Source organism: Corvus cornix, chromosome 1A (assembly GCF_000738735.6).
Source record: "Corvus cornix cornix isolate S_Up_H32 chromosome 1A, ASM73873v5, whole genome shotgun sequence".
NCBI classification, from domain to species: domain Eukaryota; kingdom Metazoa; phylum Chordata; class Aves; order Passeriformes; family Corvidae; genus Corvus; species Corvus cornix.
In genome coordinates this window covers 50,751,923-50,768,811 of record NC_047057.1, presented here as the reverse complement: position 1 = coordinate 50,768,811, position 16,889 = coordinate 50,751,923, and the positions used below count along the sequence as shown (strand labels likewise).

At 54.4% G+C, this 16,889-nt stretch overlaps 1 protein-coding gene across 1 annotated transcript; it reads right to left on the bottom strand.

Moving 5' to 3' along the window:
• Positions 1 to 755: 755 nt before the first annotated feature.
• On the bottom strand, positions 756 to 16,644 carry CARD10 (caspase recruitment domain family member 10). The gene is given in 22 exon segments (XM_039571512.1): positions 756 to 1,490; positions 1,492 to 1,609; positions 1,840 to 1,955; positions 2,567 to 2,688; positions 4,644 to 4,802; positions 5,126 to 5,225; positions 5,567 to 5,636; positions 5,934 to 6,174; positions 6,527 to 6,650; positions 7,471 to 7,651; positions 8,129 to 8,249; positions 8,896 to 8,936; positions 9,180 to 9,295; positions 10,024 to 10,161; positions 10,261 to 10,455; positions 10,604 to 10,729; positions 10,839 to 10,994; positions 11,338 to 11,520; positions 13,369 to 13,694; positions 14,034 to 14,171; positions 14,395 to 14,613; positions 16,539 to 16,644. Coding segments are annotated over 22 exon segments (3,087 nt in total). The 5' UTR covers positions 16,546 to 16,644; the 3' UTR covers positions 756 to 1,400.
• Positions 16,645 to 16,889: the final 245 nt, after the last annotated feature.

The window sequence follows — 16,889 nt, the reverse complement described above, 5'->3', positions numbered from 1 at the left end:
TCTTCTCCCATTGAGCCCAGAACCAGCAGACTCTGCCTGACCTCATGCCCCACAAAGCTTCCCAGAGCCACAGACTACCTGTTCCTCTGGCAAGCCTCAGGAAAGACCACCTACCACCACAACCACCACCTCTCCATTGCATGGGTATCCTGGCACCCCTTTCCCATGGCATCTGATAGCAGTGGCTGCATAGCAGGATTCAGGACCTTATGCAGCATAAGTGAGCACTGCTGTGGCTACCCAAAGCCTCCATCTTCCCCCTGCCAGAGTCTGAACCCACTCTTGGCCCCATGTCAGGGTGAAAACCCCACTTGCAAGGGCATTGTCCCCCTTTCTCCTAGCAGCATGGCTGGGCTCATCTCCTTGTTGTCCCCCAGGAGGGTGAGGTAGCTGGCTTGTCAGTTCAGGCTAACCAAGGCATGGAGGGATGCAAAGCTCTAGGGACCCCAGACAGACACAGTTCAAAACTCAAGTGAGTGTTTCCCTGACTTCCCTAAAGCACCCTGACCAACATCAGTGCTGGGGAAAGGCAAAGGATTGAAAATCAGGTGCTATGTAGAAAAGAGAGGGGACTTAGTGTGGGGCACACTTAGCCTGTCTCTCCCCACACTTCTTGATGCCCTACAACAGCAAAGGCAGTGCTCCCTCCTTCCCCTGGAGGGCTGGGCAGTTGGATCTCACCTAAAGGAGGAGAAAAACATCCCATCGTACATCACCCATAGCTCCCCAGTAACACACAAGCCCACAGCCTGCCACCCATTCCCATTATGAATGGTATTTAATTCCCCTTTACAGGCAGTTTGCCAATAAAAGGCTCCATTAATAATTTACAAGCAATAAAGAGTACAGCTCCTATAAAATAAGGGTTTGTTGCAACCTTAGTGTCACTCCAGCCGCCATGGGTCACAGGCATATGAGCCATGCTCCCTGTGCCTTGGGGCCGGAGGCGAGGTAGATGGGAAGAGAGGACCCAGAGCACACAGTGCCACCAGGCAGGGGAGATGGCGGTGACGGGAGAAGAGCTTCAAACGTGTGTGAGAAACGCTCCTACACAGCCTGATCCCACACAGCTCCCCTACATTCCCTGTCTGTCAACCTGACCACGTACAAGGGCAGCCCACGGTGACCGGGAACAGCCCACGAGGGTGGTTTCCACCATGATGGCGGAAGACGTCTTTCCAGTGAAATACAGAAAGCTCAGACAGGGGAGGCACTGTGTGTTACTTCCTGGCTCTTGGTGGCCCTCCAGAAGATGAGAAAGGCTACCCTGGGGGGCCTTTGCTGCCAGCATCCCCTCAGGGAGGAAGAGCACGCTACCTGGAGGGGCTTGGGAAGGCAGGGACTTCTGAGAGCAGCTCTTGGGGACAGTAGGTGTCAGTAGCCACTCTGCCACCCCCAGCTCAGTCATCGCCCTCCTCCATCCACAGTGGGCGGGCTTGCTCCTGGAAGATGCATCCACGAACCACCTTGGGCAGCTCCTCCACGTGGTTTCCAGGCATGGGGCTCCACGCGGGCCCAGGAGCACGGCAGGGTGTGGAGAGCCCGCTCCACACCACGGCACACCTTCAGCACCTCCGAGTCCCGCTGGCCCGCCTTCCCCAGCAAGCTCCTGGGGAAAACACAGGGACAAACATTACCCTTGGCATAAGCAGGTGGGGCAGCAAAACCACCCAGGAACGCCCTCACACCTACAGAAAGCCAATTAGTCCCCTCAGAGAGCCAACCCCAACACACACATCCAGTGCTCTCGCCTGATCCGCCTTCTGTCTCTGAACAGAGACAAGGGCTTCTCTCTCCTCCCGTGATGCCCTCCATCCATGCCACACCGCCTTTCCTCACCTGAGTCCTCTAATGTTCTTCTCAGTGACCTCAACATGGATAACAATGGGGTATATTTCACTTTTAATTAGATCCCTCACACCCTCAAATCCCAGCTCTAGCAGGCAGTGTTTATTCTGGAAAAGAAATAGAATAGATTTACTGATTTAAATGGAGAAAAAATAACCCCAGCCCCTGACAGTTACATTAAATCAAACCCCATACTGTGCAATATCATTGCTTTTCCAATACTAATTCCATTAAAAATGAGATTTATGGACAGCGCCAATAGAGACGGGGAGAATTAAAGAGCAGGGTCACCCACTCCATCACTGCCAATCCAGCCCAAGAGCTCACTGGACCCCACTCTCAGTCACAGCCCATCTTCACATCCCCTTTGTCATTGCTGTCACCCACAGCCTCACATTTCTGCCCTGAGCAGAGCTGTTGCCACCTTGGTGAACATGAGGAATGAGAGAGCAGGGAGGTCACTTCTGAGTATGGCATGTCCCACTGACTCCCCCACAAATCCCCATCTGCCATTTATTTTATCTGAGCTCATCAGAGACTCAGGGAAACGTCTGTACCTGCTGCTCCACAACCTAAAATACTCTCTGAATTACACAGGCCCCAAACAAGCAGCTCCTTCTCTATCACCACACCGCTCTCCCTCTTCCCCCTCCTCTCCTCCGGTCTGAATGAGGTGTCCCATCCTGGCCCTTTGTCCCCACACCAAAAGCCTCAGCACCTTTTCCATCGCCTCCCGGATCATGCGGATTTGTCCACTCTCCCTCTGGTCCTGGCGGGCAGCTCTAGACACAGGGTGCTCCTGAACATTGGTTGCACTGGGATCCCCTCCTGCTAGCTTCTCTGCAAGCCAAGAGGAGATAGGAAGAGGGAGATGTCAGCCCCTTGTCCCTCTTGCACGGCTTTCTACCTCAGATCCCACACATTTACTGCTGCACTGGTGCTTATCGAGTTTGGTGTTTATGGATTCTGGAGAGCAAGTCTAATTATACAACATCACACATTGGCATAGATCTCCTGCAGCTTTCTGGTAGGGAACAAGTGAGAGATCACAGCTGAAGACACCTTGCATGGCAAGAGCAGCACCTTGTGTTGTACCACAGCAGCCTAAGCTGGCTCACAGACATTATCCACCCACTTTCCCCACATTCACACTGTCCCAACCCCTCCCTAACAGAGTATGGCAGAAAAATAACCACCTTATCTTGCTAGGTGGGTTTTCTGCAGGGTTTGAGAGCTACACAGGCTTATAGACGGCTCCTGTAAGTGAGCAGCACGGCTGGGGAAGCAAGAGGAGTGGGTGTATCCTGGGAGAGCGGGAGGAAAATGGGGACGAGTTGAACCTCCTTTTGCTGGTGGCAGGCTGAGCCACCTTCCCTGCTCACAGGCAGGACAGCAGCCAGCGCCAGGAGAGCAGCAGAGCTGATGCTGTGACAGAGAACTGGGGGCAGAGCTGGCTGTACAGAGCTGCAGCATGGTCAAAGCAATGGTCAAAGCAAGGACTGCCAGGTGCCCCTGGCACAACACACACACCCCCAGACCTGGCTTGGGAGCCACAGCCCCTGCAGCCCAGTGTGGCTGAGGCAGGCGCCAGGCTTTACCTGCCCACCATGCTGCTCTAGGCAGCTGCCCACACTGCCACGGAAACATGAGGAGGGATCATAAAAAGGCTTTTAAGAGCTGCTTGTCCCTAAGATAGAAATCAAGTAATATTTTTAGCAGAAGGCATGTCCGGAGCATGCTCCAGTTGTCCCAGGGCTCAGGCTGGCTGGGCATTCTCTGGTGGCACAGGTGTTTCTCAGGTAGACCTGGATCCTGCAAAACCATGTTTCCTTTGCAGGCAGCAGACTCCCATGGAAGATCAAACGAAAATACAGGCAGCAAACAAAAGAGAAATGGCTTGGGGCTCATGGATTATTTTTCTTCCCTTGCAGCAGGCAAAACTGGCAGGGGACAAGGAGTTTTTGCCCTCAGTGTAAATTCCCAGTGGCAATAAAAGCTTTGAAGCAGGTCCCTGTGCAGTGTGAGGGGGACCCTGCAGAGGGCTCAGCAGGACAGGATATATAGCCAAGTCACTCAGCTGAGAAGCCCAGCGGCCAAAATTTTCAGAGCCATCCTTCAGCAAACCAGAGATTTTTCACTACCTCCATCATTACCTCGCAAACGAATAAACCAACTCATTTGTCAGTCCTGCAGTTGGCAAAAGGAGCACTCTAAACACCGGGAAAAGAGAGCACCAGAGAACTGAGGAGGAAGGAGGAAAGAGGGAGTTGTCCTTCCTGAACATTCCCTGTGGGAAAAATGCCCTTTTTCCTTCAGCCATGTGTCAGCCTCACATCTACTGGCAGAAGGAAGGAGATAACAGCACTAAGGTTGAATGCTTCCATTCCTGGGCAGGAAGAGCTGGATGAAGTCAGCCTGCAGATCCCACATCAGCCAGGGTTTTCATGTCTGGGAAGAGCCACCCAGAGCAGCAAGGCAACACTACACCACCACCCACTCCAGGGAAGAGAGAGGATCCCCATGCCTCAGGACCCAGAAGTGAGGGCTGGCTTCCCTGTGAGCCACAGGGATAGGACACAGTTAGAAATAGCAGGGAATATCTTGCAGACACTCAGCCCAAAAAAGTGACCTGTTAACAGGTATTACGTGGGAAGACTGAGAGACTCCCACACTTACCCACTAAAGGGAAATCTCTCATGTGCTCTCCGAGACTCCCATGAGACCGTAACTCAAACTTCCAAGAGAAGAGCAGCTCTTCACCGAATTGAACTGACCAACCACTCACTGCTGCCTACCTGCTGGGCACACATGGAAGTCCAGGCGAGAGGTGGGCAGGTCCAGCAGGTTCCTGATGAGCCGTGGTGCAATGCAGCTTGGGGACAGCACCACGGGACGGGGTGTCTTGACCACCACAGGGCGCACCAGGCTGTAAGGCTTCAGGTTCGTGTCCGGGTCTGGAAGACAGCAATGAAGAAGAGAAAGCCAAAGGTGAAAACATGGGAGACCAGGCCAGCCTACAGTCCATCCCATTCTTCTGTACCACCCCCTCCTCATCCTGAATCAGGGAGGTACCTACCAAACTGTCTTATGTCCCAGGAAAGACCCTACCCTGGTTACAACACTCACTCATGGACAGATATCCTGGATGTAGACCCCCTGCCCATTTTCTGTGACTCCCTTGAGTTACACAGCAGTTTATTCTCCACAAAAAGTTGGATAACCAGGGGACAACTGGGTCTGCAAGGGTGACAGGGCAGGCACAGGGCTAGCAGCTCACCTGAGCAGGGGTCCAGCCACAGCTGCTGAGGGGGCTGTTCTGTGCTCCTCTGTGGTTTGGATTTCACCAAGCGCAGTTGGCCCAAGGCCCGTTTCTTTAGCTGAGGAGAAAGTGAGGGCAATTAGGCTGAGAGTACTGACCTTTTCACACACGTGCAGAACTGGCTGAAGAACACCCTCTGGCAAAAAGGATGGAGCACCCTTACAAAGAGCAAGGGATTGGCTCTGCCACCCATTAGGTTCAGTCTAGGAAGTGGGGAGGTGGTAGAAAAGCAGCCATAGAGAAGTAACACTGCCTGGGCTAAAAGTTTTGCTTGCTAACCCATCTGCCACCTCTGTAGGAGTTGGTTTACCAACAGAGTGGGGCAGGTTGTATCTGAGGTGGTGAGATGGCCATGGGCGCACACACACAGGGCTCTCATCACCCGCTTCCTTGGCTTACGTTATTTCTGTGGCCTCTCTGCTGCCCAGGCATCTGGTGCTTCTCCTGGATCTTCAAAAGCTGATGAGCCCTGAAAAGACAGGGAGCTTGCACTCAGCAACTCCAGAAGCCCCCAGGGACCATAGCCTGCTGGGATCCTCTTCACCAACAGGTCCCACACACCTGCTGAAGCATAGGCATATCAAAGCCCTCACTCAACCTCCCAGTCCCTCAAGGGCTCCCAAACACTACCACACTGGTCCCCATACAATCCTTAGTCATCCCACACCATCGAGAGGCCAGTCTGCACCCCCAGGACTTCTAGGGGATGGTCAGCACAGACAAAGGGGGCGGGTACCCCAGGTACATCCCTCCTCATGCTGGTTACCTGCTGTAGTTGGGCACTGTGCCCTTGTCCAGGTCCCGGACGGTGAAGGGATCGACGCGCGAGCAGTACCACTCCAGGCGGCCTCTGTGCATGGTGTCCGTGACGTGCAGGATCTCCCGGCGCTTCACGCACAGCGCGTAAGGGTCCGACGGCTCCAGGAGGGACACGTTGGTGCGGACGTAGAACGAGTCTCCAGAACATTTCTTCCCCTCCTCCAGGGCTGCCCGCAGAGGCTGGTATCCTGGAGCATAAAACACGGGTCACCACAGGTGGGGACGCAGCAGACAACGGTCACCGGTAAGAAAGCCAAGTCGCCAGCACAGTTGTGATGCTATGGATTGGGGTGGGGGGGCAGAGGAGGCAAACAGACAGAAGGTCTGTACCTCTGTCCTGTAACTCAGAGGATGCACAAGTCACACCAGACAGGGAAAGCTACTGGAGCTACAGCCAACCCCTGTGTCAGACATGGTGGCCTAGGACCAAACAGGAGAGGAGAGAGAATAACTGAGATTTATCTCCAGGTCTGGGTGGAAAGTCTAGAAAGGGAGGCAGAGAGCTCAGGCTCAAAGGAGACCCAGCTGCCAGCACCTTACCTTCTAGGTCGAGCTGAAAGATGAGACTAGAGGGCTCATCCCAGTGCAGCAGGCTCAGGTAGGCAACCTCCCGTGTGCAGTTCTCCAGGGAAAGCACCTCTTCCTTCAGCGATGGCACCCTCAGCTAGCAAGGACCGATGCCGTTAGACCTAAGGGCTGGAAGAGCATGCACCCCCCCAGGCTCCCTCACCCATTAGGGTTACACAAAAGGTGTTACAGAGCGAGGCAGGTCTGGGAAAAACTGTATCTGAGGGCAAGGCATCCTCAGCCTGCCTCTGGCTCCCTCCTCTGCCTCTGAAATACCTGCTGCCAGCCATCACCCAGCCTGGATGGTGGGCTGTCGTGAAAGGAAACGTGTGTGTGCATGAACATGTGTGGGAGCGGGAGCACTGGTTTGTTTTCAGTAACAGGTGGGATATTAATTCAAGTAGTGCAGCTGTATTTCAAGTGGTGTCATTCTTGGCAAAACAAATGCCCTTCCCTCCCTCCAGGAGCTTTCTTCAGAGCAATTATTCTCTAAAGCTCAGGAGGGTCACAAAGGCCTGAGAAAACTTGCTCCAGAATTGATTGCTTTGCAATGGGCATGTGCAGGATGCAAACTGCTCTGAAAAAACTACAAGGTGACAGACAACTCGAGGGACACAAAGCTGTACTGGCACCTTAATCGTGTGACTCCTTTTTGTTTCTCCCTTCCCACAGCTCAAGGAAGTGTTTCAGAAGGTCTTGGCATTTTTATATGCACAGGTACACTCGAGTGCCATGAGACCTGGGTGGGTATTTGTGCTGTGTAAAGCTCTAGATAGGGAGCAGTCCTGGAAAATAAAAGAAACGGAGGTGGACTTCAAGCTGGGTAGAGATCAGCTTGCACTGGGGATCACTCCACACTCCTTGCATCATCCCAAGTGCTTTGCAAACCCTCAAAGTGAGCCCATTCCCTGACTCACCTCAATGAGCCGGCACCCTTCCCTGAGTCCTGCTTTTTCAACCCGTGAGCCTGGCTTGACCCACTGGACATAAATTCCTGTCCTGTTCCCTCCAAGGATGGAGATGTCTGCTCCGAGCCTCTTCTCCTGGGGTGAGGGGTTGCTGGGATGACCCACACTCGTGAGCTGTACCACTAGTGACCTGGCAAGGAGAAATGCCAAGTCTGGCAACTGAGGTTGACTGCCTTTGCTAAGAGCCAGTCCCCCATGCCTTGTGTCCAGCTACAGGGTCTTTACTGCAGCACAGAGCTCGTGACTCACAGCATGCCCATCACCAGGGCACACAGAGCTCACAAAGCCCCACAGGCCCTTCTATCTGACCAGACCCATCAGCAAAGCCAAGCTGGGCTCCCACAGTCCTTCCCTACTCGGACAGACATGTATCCAGCCCAAAGCAACATCCCCACCCCTGCCATAACAAATAGGACAGTGCAAAAAATTCAAGTTCTGCTAGGAAGCAAGGACTGTAGGATCTTCATTTCTCTCCTCTCCCACTCGTGAGAAAGAGCCTGGAGTGGGAGGGGCAGAAAGGAAGGGTCTCCCAAGCGTGGTCCCTGGCACCACAAAATGTCCCCTCAAGCACCACCACAGAGTGCCCAGCTCAGAGAGCAGCAGTCACCTCCTGGTGACCTCCTTGCGTCTGGAAAGTGTGGACAAGCAGATCTCTGACTTCACCCTGGTGTACGTGCTGCTGGAAGAAGAGGAGAAGGCCCCCAGCAAGGTGCCAGCAAAACTGTTGCCTAGGAGAGAGCAAAACGGAGAGGGAGCACTTCACCTGTACTAACGCTGCAGGGAGCTCGTGTTCTGGGGATGGCAAGGGTCTGCCATCCTCCCCTGGCCATTTTCTAGCATCTGACTGGGAAACTGAGGCTGCAGGGAGGCTTTGAATGGTCACCCTCAAGAAAAGCGTTTCCCACATTGCCAAGAACAAGCAAATCTTTGTTCCCTTCATCAGCACTTCGGCCAGAAGGCAGCAGTAGCCAGGGCCACCTGGATGTGCTCAGAGATCAGCCACCAGCACCCACCACAGGGCCTGCCAGCACCAGGAGCTTCACTCCAGGAGACTTAGAACCCATGACAGCAGATGAAGGGACTATCCAATAACACCCCAGGGCAAAGGTATTTCCCTGTTCTATTACCTACTCCCCTCAACAGCTCTCCATGAGTCAAACAGAGCTGATACAAATAGCTCCCTGCCTCTGCAGAGGAAAAGCCAGCTTTTCCAGCTGCTGTGCCTGACAGAGGGTCCATAGTACCATGCTACAGGTGCAGAGCCCTTGCAGTGAGCTGTACAAACCAGAGGGGTGAGGGAGGGTCAGTTGTCCAACCCCTCTCCCCACAGCCACCACTTCTTTTTAGCTAAGCCCATTGAGGAAAGCCTTGTACCTGTTGCATCTTCCATGCTGCTAAAGGAGCCACAGGACAAGCTACAAAGGAGACACAAAATGGATCTGTAAGGTAGCAGCTTCTCCAAAGACTGTTGGCATCCCGTTCTCAATCTCAGCTCCACAGACTTCCCCGCCACCCCCAAGCACCCCTGCAGCCACCACACAGCTCCCAGCCAGCCTTCCCACTCTGTTCCCACTCCAGGTTCTCTCCTAACCCTGCCAGGCAGCTCTCCCTGGACCCCACAAACCCCACAGAGGAGACAAGCAGCCCCCAGCAATCACCTTTTGTAGGGCATGCATCTCTCTTCCCGCTGCCGGCGGAGGATGGAGCCGATGCAGGGAGGGAAGGGGAAGGTGGAAAGGCGGTTGATATCCTTCTCGCTGTCGGGAGTCACATCCTTGGGCAGAGTGAGAGACGTGCTTGCTAACATCAACACCCAGCACCACTTCTCCCCTCCCTTCAGGCCAGGGGAGCACATAGCTCCTTGGCTACCACAACCCTCTTTAGGATACTCCACACCCCTCCAAACTCCTAGGGGCACCTTGTTTTCCCAAGCAGATAGCTCAGCTAGGGATCCATGACACTGCATCAACATCTTTTTGCAAAGTACAAGCTGCAGGAGAAGTAGCAAGTGAAGAGACTATCCAACCCTTGTCCTTATATTTCTGTTTTAGCCACCACACACCCAGAGGTGTGAGTAACCCTGCCCATTTCAGGGTGCTCTGGGATGACAGTTCAAGGAGTCAAAGGAAAGAACCTGACTCCCTTAAAAACAACACGATGCTGCTACAGGGCTCAAAAGAGCCTGGATTTCTCCTCCAGCTTGTGTAGATTAAACAGCACTTTGGGAAGGATAGCATCTTACATGAGGCTGTTGATTTCTAGAGTGTCGTATGGGATGAAGAGTTTTGCTTCCCCCTCTTTGCCACGCTTTGGGGCAGCACTGGCTAGTTTGTTAGAGACTGAGAGAGCAAAGCTTTGCACCCGAGATCAGCTCACACCTTACACACCACCCCACGGCCAGTCTTCCACCAAGAACTCCAACTCCAATGCCTGTGTGCCCCTCCTGAGCAGTGTCTCTGCTGGCCTCAGCTGAGGGCCAGCCTCACGTGGTCAAGCACTCACCATGCTCTGAATGGCTGAATCCCCCGGGAATGGGGTAACAGAATTCCCCAGAGTATCCACGAGTCCATTTGTAGGGTTGTCTATGAGGCTCCAGGTGCTGCTGAGGTTGGAGCAGAGGGAGTAGGAAGAGCTGCACATCTGGGAGAGAAGGGACTCCATCATCCCATTTGCATCCCCCAGAAATCAGTCCTGACCCCTTTGCCTTCCCTCTTGCCCCTTCTTTCTAGCCACCCTCACCTTGCTGAGGCCGCGGCCCCCTTGGCACCGCTGCAGCTGTGCCTCTAGCGTGCTGTTCAGCCCTTCTGCCTGGCTCAGCTTGCTTAGGAGCTCATCCCGCTCCTCCTCCAGGGCCCGCACACGTTTGCGGTACTGGTCCTTCTCAATCAGGCTCTGGGAGTATTGCAGCTGCACCCCATCACGGCTCTGGATGGCCTGCAAGGAGCCAGACTGAGAGCGAGAAAAGGCACAGAACTGCGCTGCTAATCCACACCTCCCACCCTGGCATGGCTGGACAAGATCTGCTGGGGAAGGAGAGGGTATCCAGAGCTCTGTTCCTGCTGGGAGGTGAAAAGCAATCTACCTGGTCCCGCTCTTTCTCGATCTCCTCCAGCTGCAGCAGCACTGTGTTCATACGGTGCTTGTAGAGATCACAGTCCTTCTGCAGCGTCCGGTATTTGAGCTGCAGATCTTCCACCTCCTGGAGGTACTGGTAACAGCAAGCAGTGAGCATTAGCCTTCCTGAAAGCACCTGCTTTACAGCCCCCTCCCAGGCCCCACTTGGTGTGCAGGGACAGGGGCAGTGATGAATGCTCTACCTTATCCCTCAGTTCTTCAGCCCACTGCAGCTCATTCTGCAGGGAGTTGAGTTTCTGACAGAGATCCTGCCGGTCATCTTGGGCTTCCTTCCAGTCATGCTCCAGGATGTCCAGGAGGATCTGCTCAGAGCCTGGCACTGGGCCCTCACCGGGTGTCTAGGAGGTGAGAGGGTACCGTCACTGCCCCTCAATCACCCAGGGAGCAACAGACCAGGGCAGTGACTGCCACAACTGCCATCATCATCCTGCATCAATCTGCTGTGCACTCCAAGGCACAAAGTCACACTTGTGAGCACAACCAAGAATTACAGGGCTGGAAAAAAGCACCTGTCACTACCCAGACACAATGGCAGGCACCACAGCCAAGCAATATGCTCAGAGGATGGGACAGGCCAGCCCAAAACAATGATTTCCCCATCTTTCCAGTGGCTGTGTAAACAGCACTGCGGGTGGCCCAGGAAAGCAAGTGACCTGGAGCCTGGCCTGCCCTGGGAGGTACCTGCAACATGCCCTGCAGCTCCTGCAGCGACGCCGTGAGCCGCTGGTTCTCAGCCCACAGCTCAGACACGGCGTCGGGATGGCCCCGCTCCTCGGCCTCTCGCTGGGGCAGTGCAGATGCCTGTTTCCGCAGCAGGCTGCACTCCTCCTCCAGGCTGGACACTTTGCATTTCAGCTGGTCCACCTGAAACCCAGGGACAAAACAGTCTGACACACACGGCCCTGCACCTCCTCCTTATCAGGAGAGTGAAGCAGAGAAGGTGCTGAGAAGAAAACAGGTCTGGAGGCGAGTAAGGCGCAGGAGGCAACCACAGGCAGCCATGTGAAGGAGTATCCTACTGCTGGGCCAAGGTTAGCAGCACAGCTGCACACAAAAGCTTCTCCCTCAGGGAAAGGAGGAAGATGCACTTGCATAAGCACATTCAGGATCTTCTCTTGGTGCAACAACTTTCTTGCTACCCTGGGGCACCCACGGTGGAGCTGGCCTTGATCATGGGTGGACGTGGGACCTCTGGTCCAGGGCCAGCAGCTGTGAGTATCTCAAAGACTCCTAGAACAGCTAAGAAACAAATCCACAGCATAAAAATCCACTGGAGGCTATTCAGTGTGGGGAGGCCACCTCTGGCCTGGGAGGTGTTTGAGGTTCAAGCTGCTGGAGGCTGCAGCGTACCATGGGGGCATCATCATTCCCTGGCCTGGTCTCACACTCCTCCACCAACATGTCACGGGAGACAGAAAAGGTCAGGGACTTTTAAGAGTAAGAGAGGTCCTCCCAGACCTGTAATGACTGATTAGATTGATCAGAGAACCAGTTTCACAGGTAAGTAAGGCTTTGAGAAGAAATGGGGCAGCAGAAGCCTATCAAAGCCACCAAGAAGCACTGCCAAAATTGCCAAGAAGGGATTCAGGAACTGAATTACTTCTGTGAATCTGCCCAAAAGACCTAGAGTGACTTTTGGGGACCAGACACTTCTGGAGTGAAGAGTCAGGAGGGGAAGGCAAGCTGAGACACTGCTTCCAGGGGGATTTCTTCAGTGCACAGTTACCTCCAAGTGATTCACCTCCCTGCTCCAAAGAGGCCCAGGGGAGCTGGCATTGGCAGGAATACCAGAAAAAAGATAGGGGAGGATCCCGGCACTGGCACAACAGAATGAGGTATGAAAGGTAACCACAAGGCTGTGTGAAAGGTCCAGGCCCAGACTGGTAGGGGGAATGCCAGGAGGCAGCAGAGCACTTAAAAATATGGGTTATTAATAGGTTCAAGGTAGGGCTGTCCTTGCCCAGGCAGGAAATGGATGCATGTTTGCTGGAGGTGAGAGCTTGGCAGCTGGAGTGCAGTGTCATGAATTCCTTCAGCTATGCAGGGCATGAGTCTAACCAACGTCATGAGAGACATGAGGAGGCGGTGGGGAGTGGCAGGGGGGATGGAGGCTGGGCCAAAAGGCTCCTAAAGCTCAGCAAGGTAGGCTGGGCAGCTCCAGGCAGCACACACGCACCCAGCGTGGGCGGCTGCACTGCCACCGGCCTCACTAGAGAGAGGAAAACGCAAACCCTTTAAGGGGGAAGAAGTAAATATAAACACACAGCTTGACAGAGTGAGCTGCCTGCCGCCTGCCTGTGCTGCCAGAGAGCAGAGCAGGCAGCACAGGGCAGCCAGCACAGGCAGGAGCACACAGGGCATCATGTGGTGCCAGCGGCCAGGCTGAGAGTCAGCGGATGCCAGGGAAGGCACCAGCCCTGCCTCTGGCTCCTCTAGGTGATGTACCCTCAACTACATCAGCTGGCAGGAGCTGGTGATGTATCTCCAGCTGCCCCTGGGCCGTGGCGAGCCTCCTGCACTGTGCCCATGTCTCAGCTCCCTGCAGGGCACATTTCCATCCCGAGCAGGGCAGGATCCCCAAAACACATCCTGTGTGCCATCAGCTCCTTCATGCTCACAGTCTACCACGTGTGGACATCCGCGTGCATCCCTCTCGGCCGTCAGACTCCCGGCACGTCCCACTGCCCATCCTCGTGCTCCCCAGCATCCTACCAGCAGCTGCAGGTCCCTGCTCCGCAGCACGGCCACGTTCTTCTCCTCGCAGAGCTGCGCGTAGCGCATGGCCATCATGTAGTTCTCGTCCTTCAGCCTCAGCAGCTCCACGCTGTTGGAGTCCCACTCCTCTCTCAGCCGCTGGCAACGCTCCTGCACCTTCAGGAGCTCCTTCAGCTGCTGCTCCAGCCGGACTTGCTCTTGCTCCAATGCCTGGTTTTTCACCTGGAGCTGGTGTTCCTTCAGCAGGTGCTCTTTCCGTTGAGCCCTCACCTTCTTCACCTCCATCATCAGGAACTGAGTTAGTCCCTCAGGGCCTTCCTCATCTGGGGAGAGACAAAGGAGAACCTGTTCCTGGCTGCTGAAACAGGGGTAACCCCAAGAAACAGATTTGCCCAATGCTCTGTTTTCCACCAAGAAGCGACAAGTTCTCCTGCAGGTTTGCAGCCCTTGTTGCCCCAGGCTTATGGCACCACAGTCTTCACACCTGTGTATGTGGCCCCCTCTCTGCCAGTTCTAGAGTACAGAACTGTCAGGATTCCTCACACACCGGCAGCATGAACCCGGTTTTTACGCAGGCATGTGAACATTTCTTCAGAATGTGAACATTCTGGCCCTTCCCATGCAAGCAGCAGCTAAAAGGAGAACAGAGCACCTGCTCCTACCCAGGATCATAGAGCAGCGCTGGGCTGGTTCCCTCCCTGTGAGCCGTGTGTAGTGCTCCGGGTAATAAAACTCCAAGGATTCCAGGAAGGCTTCATAGCCTCGCTTTCCACGGCGCCGAAGGATGTCCATCAGGTAACCTGGAAGAACAGACAAAGGGCTAGGATGAATTCCCTGCAAAACAGAGAGAAAACTGAGTAGCCCAGCTTCATGGTATGAAGGTAGCATCTCCACTGCAGAGCACCTCAGAGAACAATGAAGCTGAGGGAGCAGTGCAGTGTGTGTAGCACCCACTGTGTGTCAAAACCAGGTTATCCTCCACAAACCAGGCCCATCCAAGTGCAAGTTCGTGTCTTCTCCCACCTGTCTGGTTGCTCTTGCAAGGGAATCGGCACGAGTTCAGCACCTCCTCCTCATCCTGCTCGTCTATGACGCGGCACTGGCGCAGGTACGGGGTGAGCTTAGCTGGGTTCAGGGAGCGGGTCAGCTGGTGTCGTGCGCTCTCGATCTTCTCCCAGATGGTGTCTTCTTCCTCCTCCTGCTCTGAGAGGCTGCTGGCTTGGAGAGACGCATTCTCCACGGCTGGAAGGATAAAAGGAAAGGATAAAATGATGAGGAATGATGGAGGAGCACAGGTAGAAGGCATGAGTAGGCATGGGAGAACAAGAGTCAAGGTATGATCCTGCAAACGATCCACTAGTCTTGCAAACAGGACTCAGATACATCAGAAAACATTTTACAAATAAATGGATCTATTTATCTAAAATAGATTTATCTGAAATTTATCTGTTTATCTAAAATACAGCAGGATCTTGAGTGTCCACCTAGAGCCTTGCATATGCAAAAGGCAAGTGGTGCATAAGAGAGTTAGACGCGTATACAGTAGGAAGTCTAGAGAAGATACCATCTTCATCCCTCAAACATTCTGAAATCCCCCCAGCCATCACACACCTTCCCTTTTGTCCCATCCCTGAGAATGGGAAACTCTCAGGACCAAGAGTTTTCACAGGACATGCTTTCTCATACTTGGGGCTGGAGAGGATCCAGCAAATGAATCCGTGGCACTGTGCACCAAGCACTGGTGACCAAACAAGTTCTCAAGGGCACCATCCCACAGAGAAGCTTGGCTACAGGTACTGGAATCAGCAGGTAATCACATGAGCATATCTTTCACGTATCTTCCATGCCGCTGTATGGAGCCCTGAAAATATGTTGCAACAAGGCAAGCACTCTGCCAACGAAATAAAGCACGAGAGAACCCCTCAAGTGAATGGGCCAAAACCTCTCAGAGTCATGGTGAACCTGCTCTTACAGTCCTACAAGCTGTGATGGAGCAGCTCTGTGCAATGTGCTCTCTCCCCAGCTATGGATCAACTCAGTGTTATCTATTTTCACTCAAGAAATGAAGTCTGCTTCACAGGCCAGCACAAATCCTTTCAGCTGTCAAGGCAAAGCACAACAAAGATCTCCTGAGACTTAAAAGCCATCTCTCCTCCAACGTGTGCATGGTTACCTGCTGCTCTGGTGTGGGCATTAAGTTCAGCTTTGGTACCCCAGGCACACGAACATTCCCAGGGGCAGGGCAGAAGTTCATGTTCCACAGGGGAAGGAAATGTCCTAGTCTTTTTCCTTTTCTTTGGAAATTTGGGGGTGGAGTTCTGTTGTCGGGTTTTTTCCTATCTCGTGGTGCAAATTATATCATGCTATTTCAGACTAACAACCAGCACAACAAGGAGGATGGCTGAGAGAGCTGTGCAGAAGTTAATCCTCCAAATGCAAACACAGGAGGCTTGGGGTCTGATGGATGAAAGATAGCAGGAACGGAGAATTGCTGACACCACAAAAGAAGCCCAAGTGTCCCATTTTCTGCACCGAAGAGTTTAGGACCCCAAATACAAATACAGACATGGATTGCTCTAGGTTGAATAAAAACAGTGTTTCTTGCAGAAATTGAACTCTCATTTGAGACTTTTGCCACATAGACACAAGTATGCTGGAGGACGACGCAACAGCAGGTCACAGAAGTTGAGCTGTTTCAAACTCCGCAGCAGATTTATCCCTTTAAGTCAAACTGTTTCTCCAAGAAACTCAAGCCGGCTGTGCAAGCCGCGACCAGCTTCTCGGCAGGCAGGCTCGGCAGAGAGGGAAAGGGAGAGGGAAGGAGAGAAAGAGAGGGGAGGGGTGGGCAGAAGGTTCCAGAGCCGGTAGCCCCGCTCCCGCCCGGGGTGCCCCCCTCCCGCGGCGGGCGGAGGGAGCGCTTCCCTTTCGCCGGTCTGAAGGCGCTCTTCGAGAAATGCCGAGCCGGAGGCCATTCCCGAGGAGGTGGCTGGGGAAGAGGACAAGAAGCGCAGACATCCCCCACCACCACCACCACCACTCCCGAGCCAGTGCAAAACTCACGCCCCGGGGCGATGCCGACGAGCAGCCGCCGCCCCCGCGGCAAAGGGGGCCCAGCGGGGCTCCGCCGCCCCCGGGACCCCGTTCCCGGACGGGGGCTCGCCCCTTACCTGCCATCCCCACTCCGGGCGGCTGCTCCCCGCTCCGCTCCGCTCCGCGCCGCCGCCTCTCCGCCCCGGCAGGTGTGTCTGAAGCGCCCTCCCCACCCCGCCGCACTTTCCCAACTTCTTTCCCTGCCTCCCTCCCTCTCTCTCTTTCCCTCCCTCGTCCAGCCGGCTGGAAAGGAACCGGTAACCCCCGGGGCTATGGAGAGCCTAGCTCTGCCCACCTCCGGGGGTCGCGGGGGCATTCACCGGCGGGGCGGGGGCGGATCCCCTCGGCCCCTCCCGGTTTCTGAGAGTCTCCGGCTGCTGCTCACCTGAGCGAGCCGGGGAGGGGTTTTTCTCTGCGTGTGTCCTGTC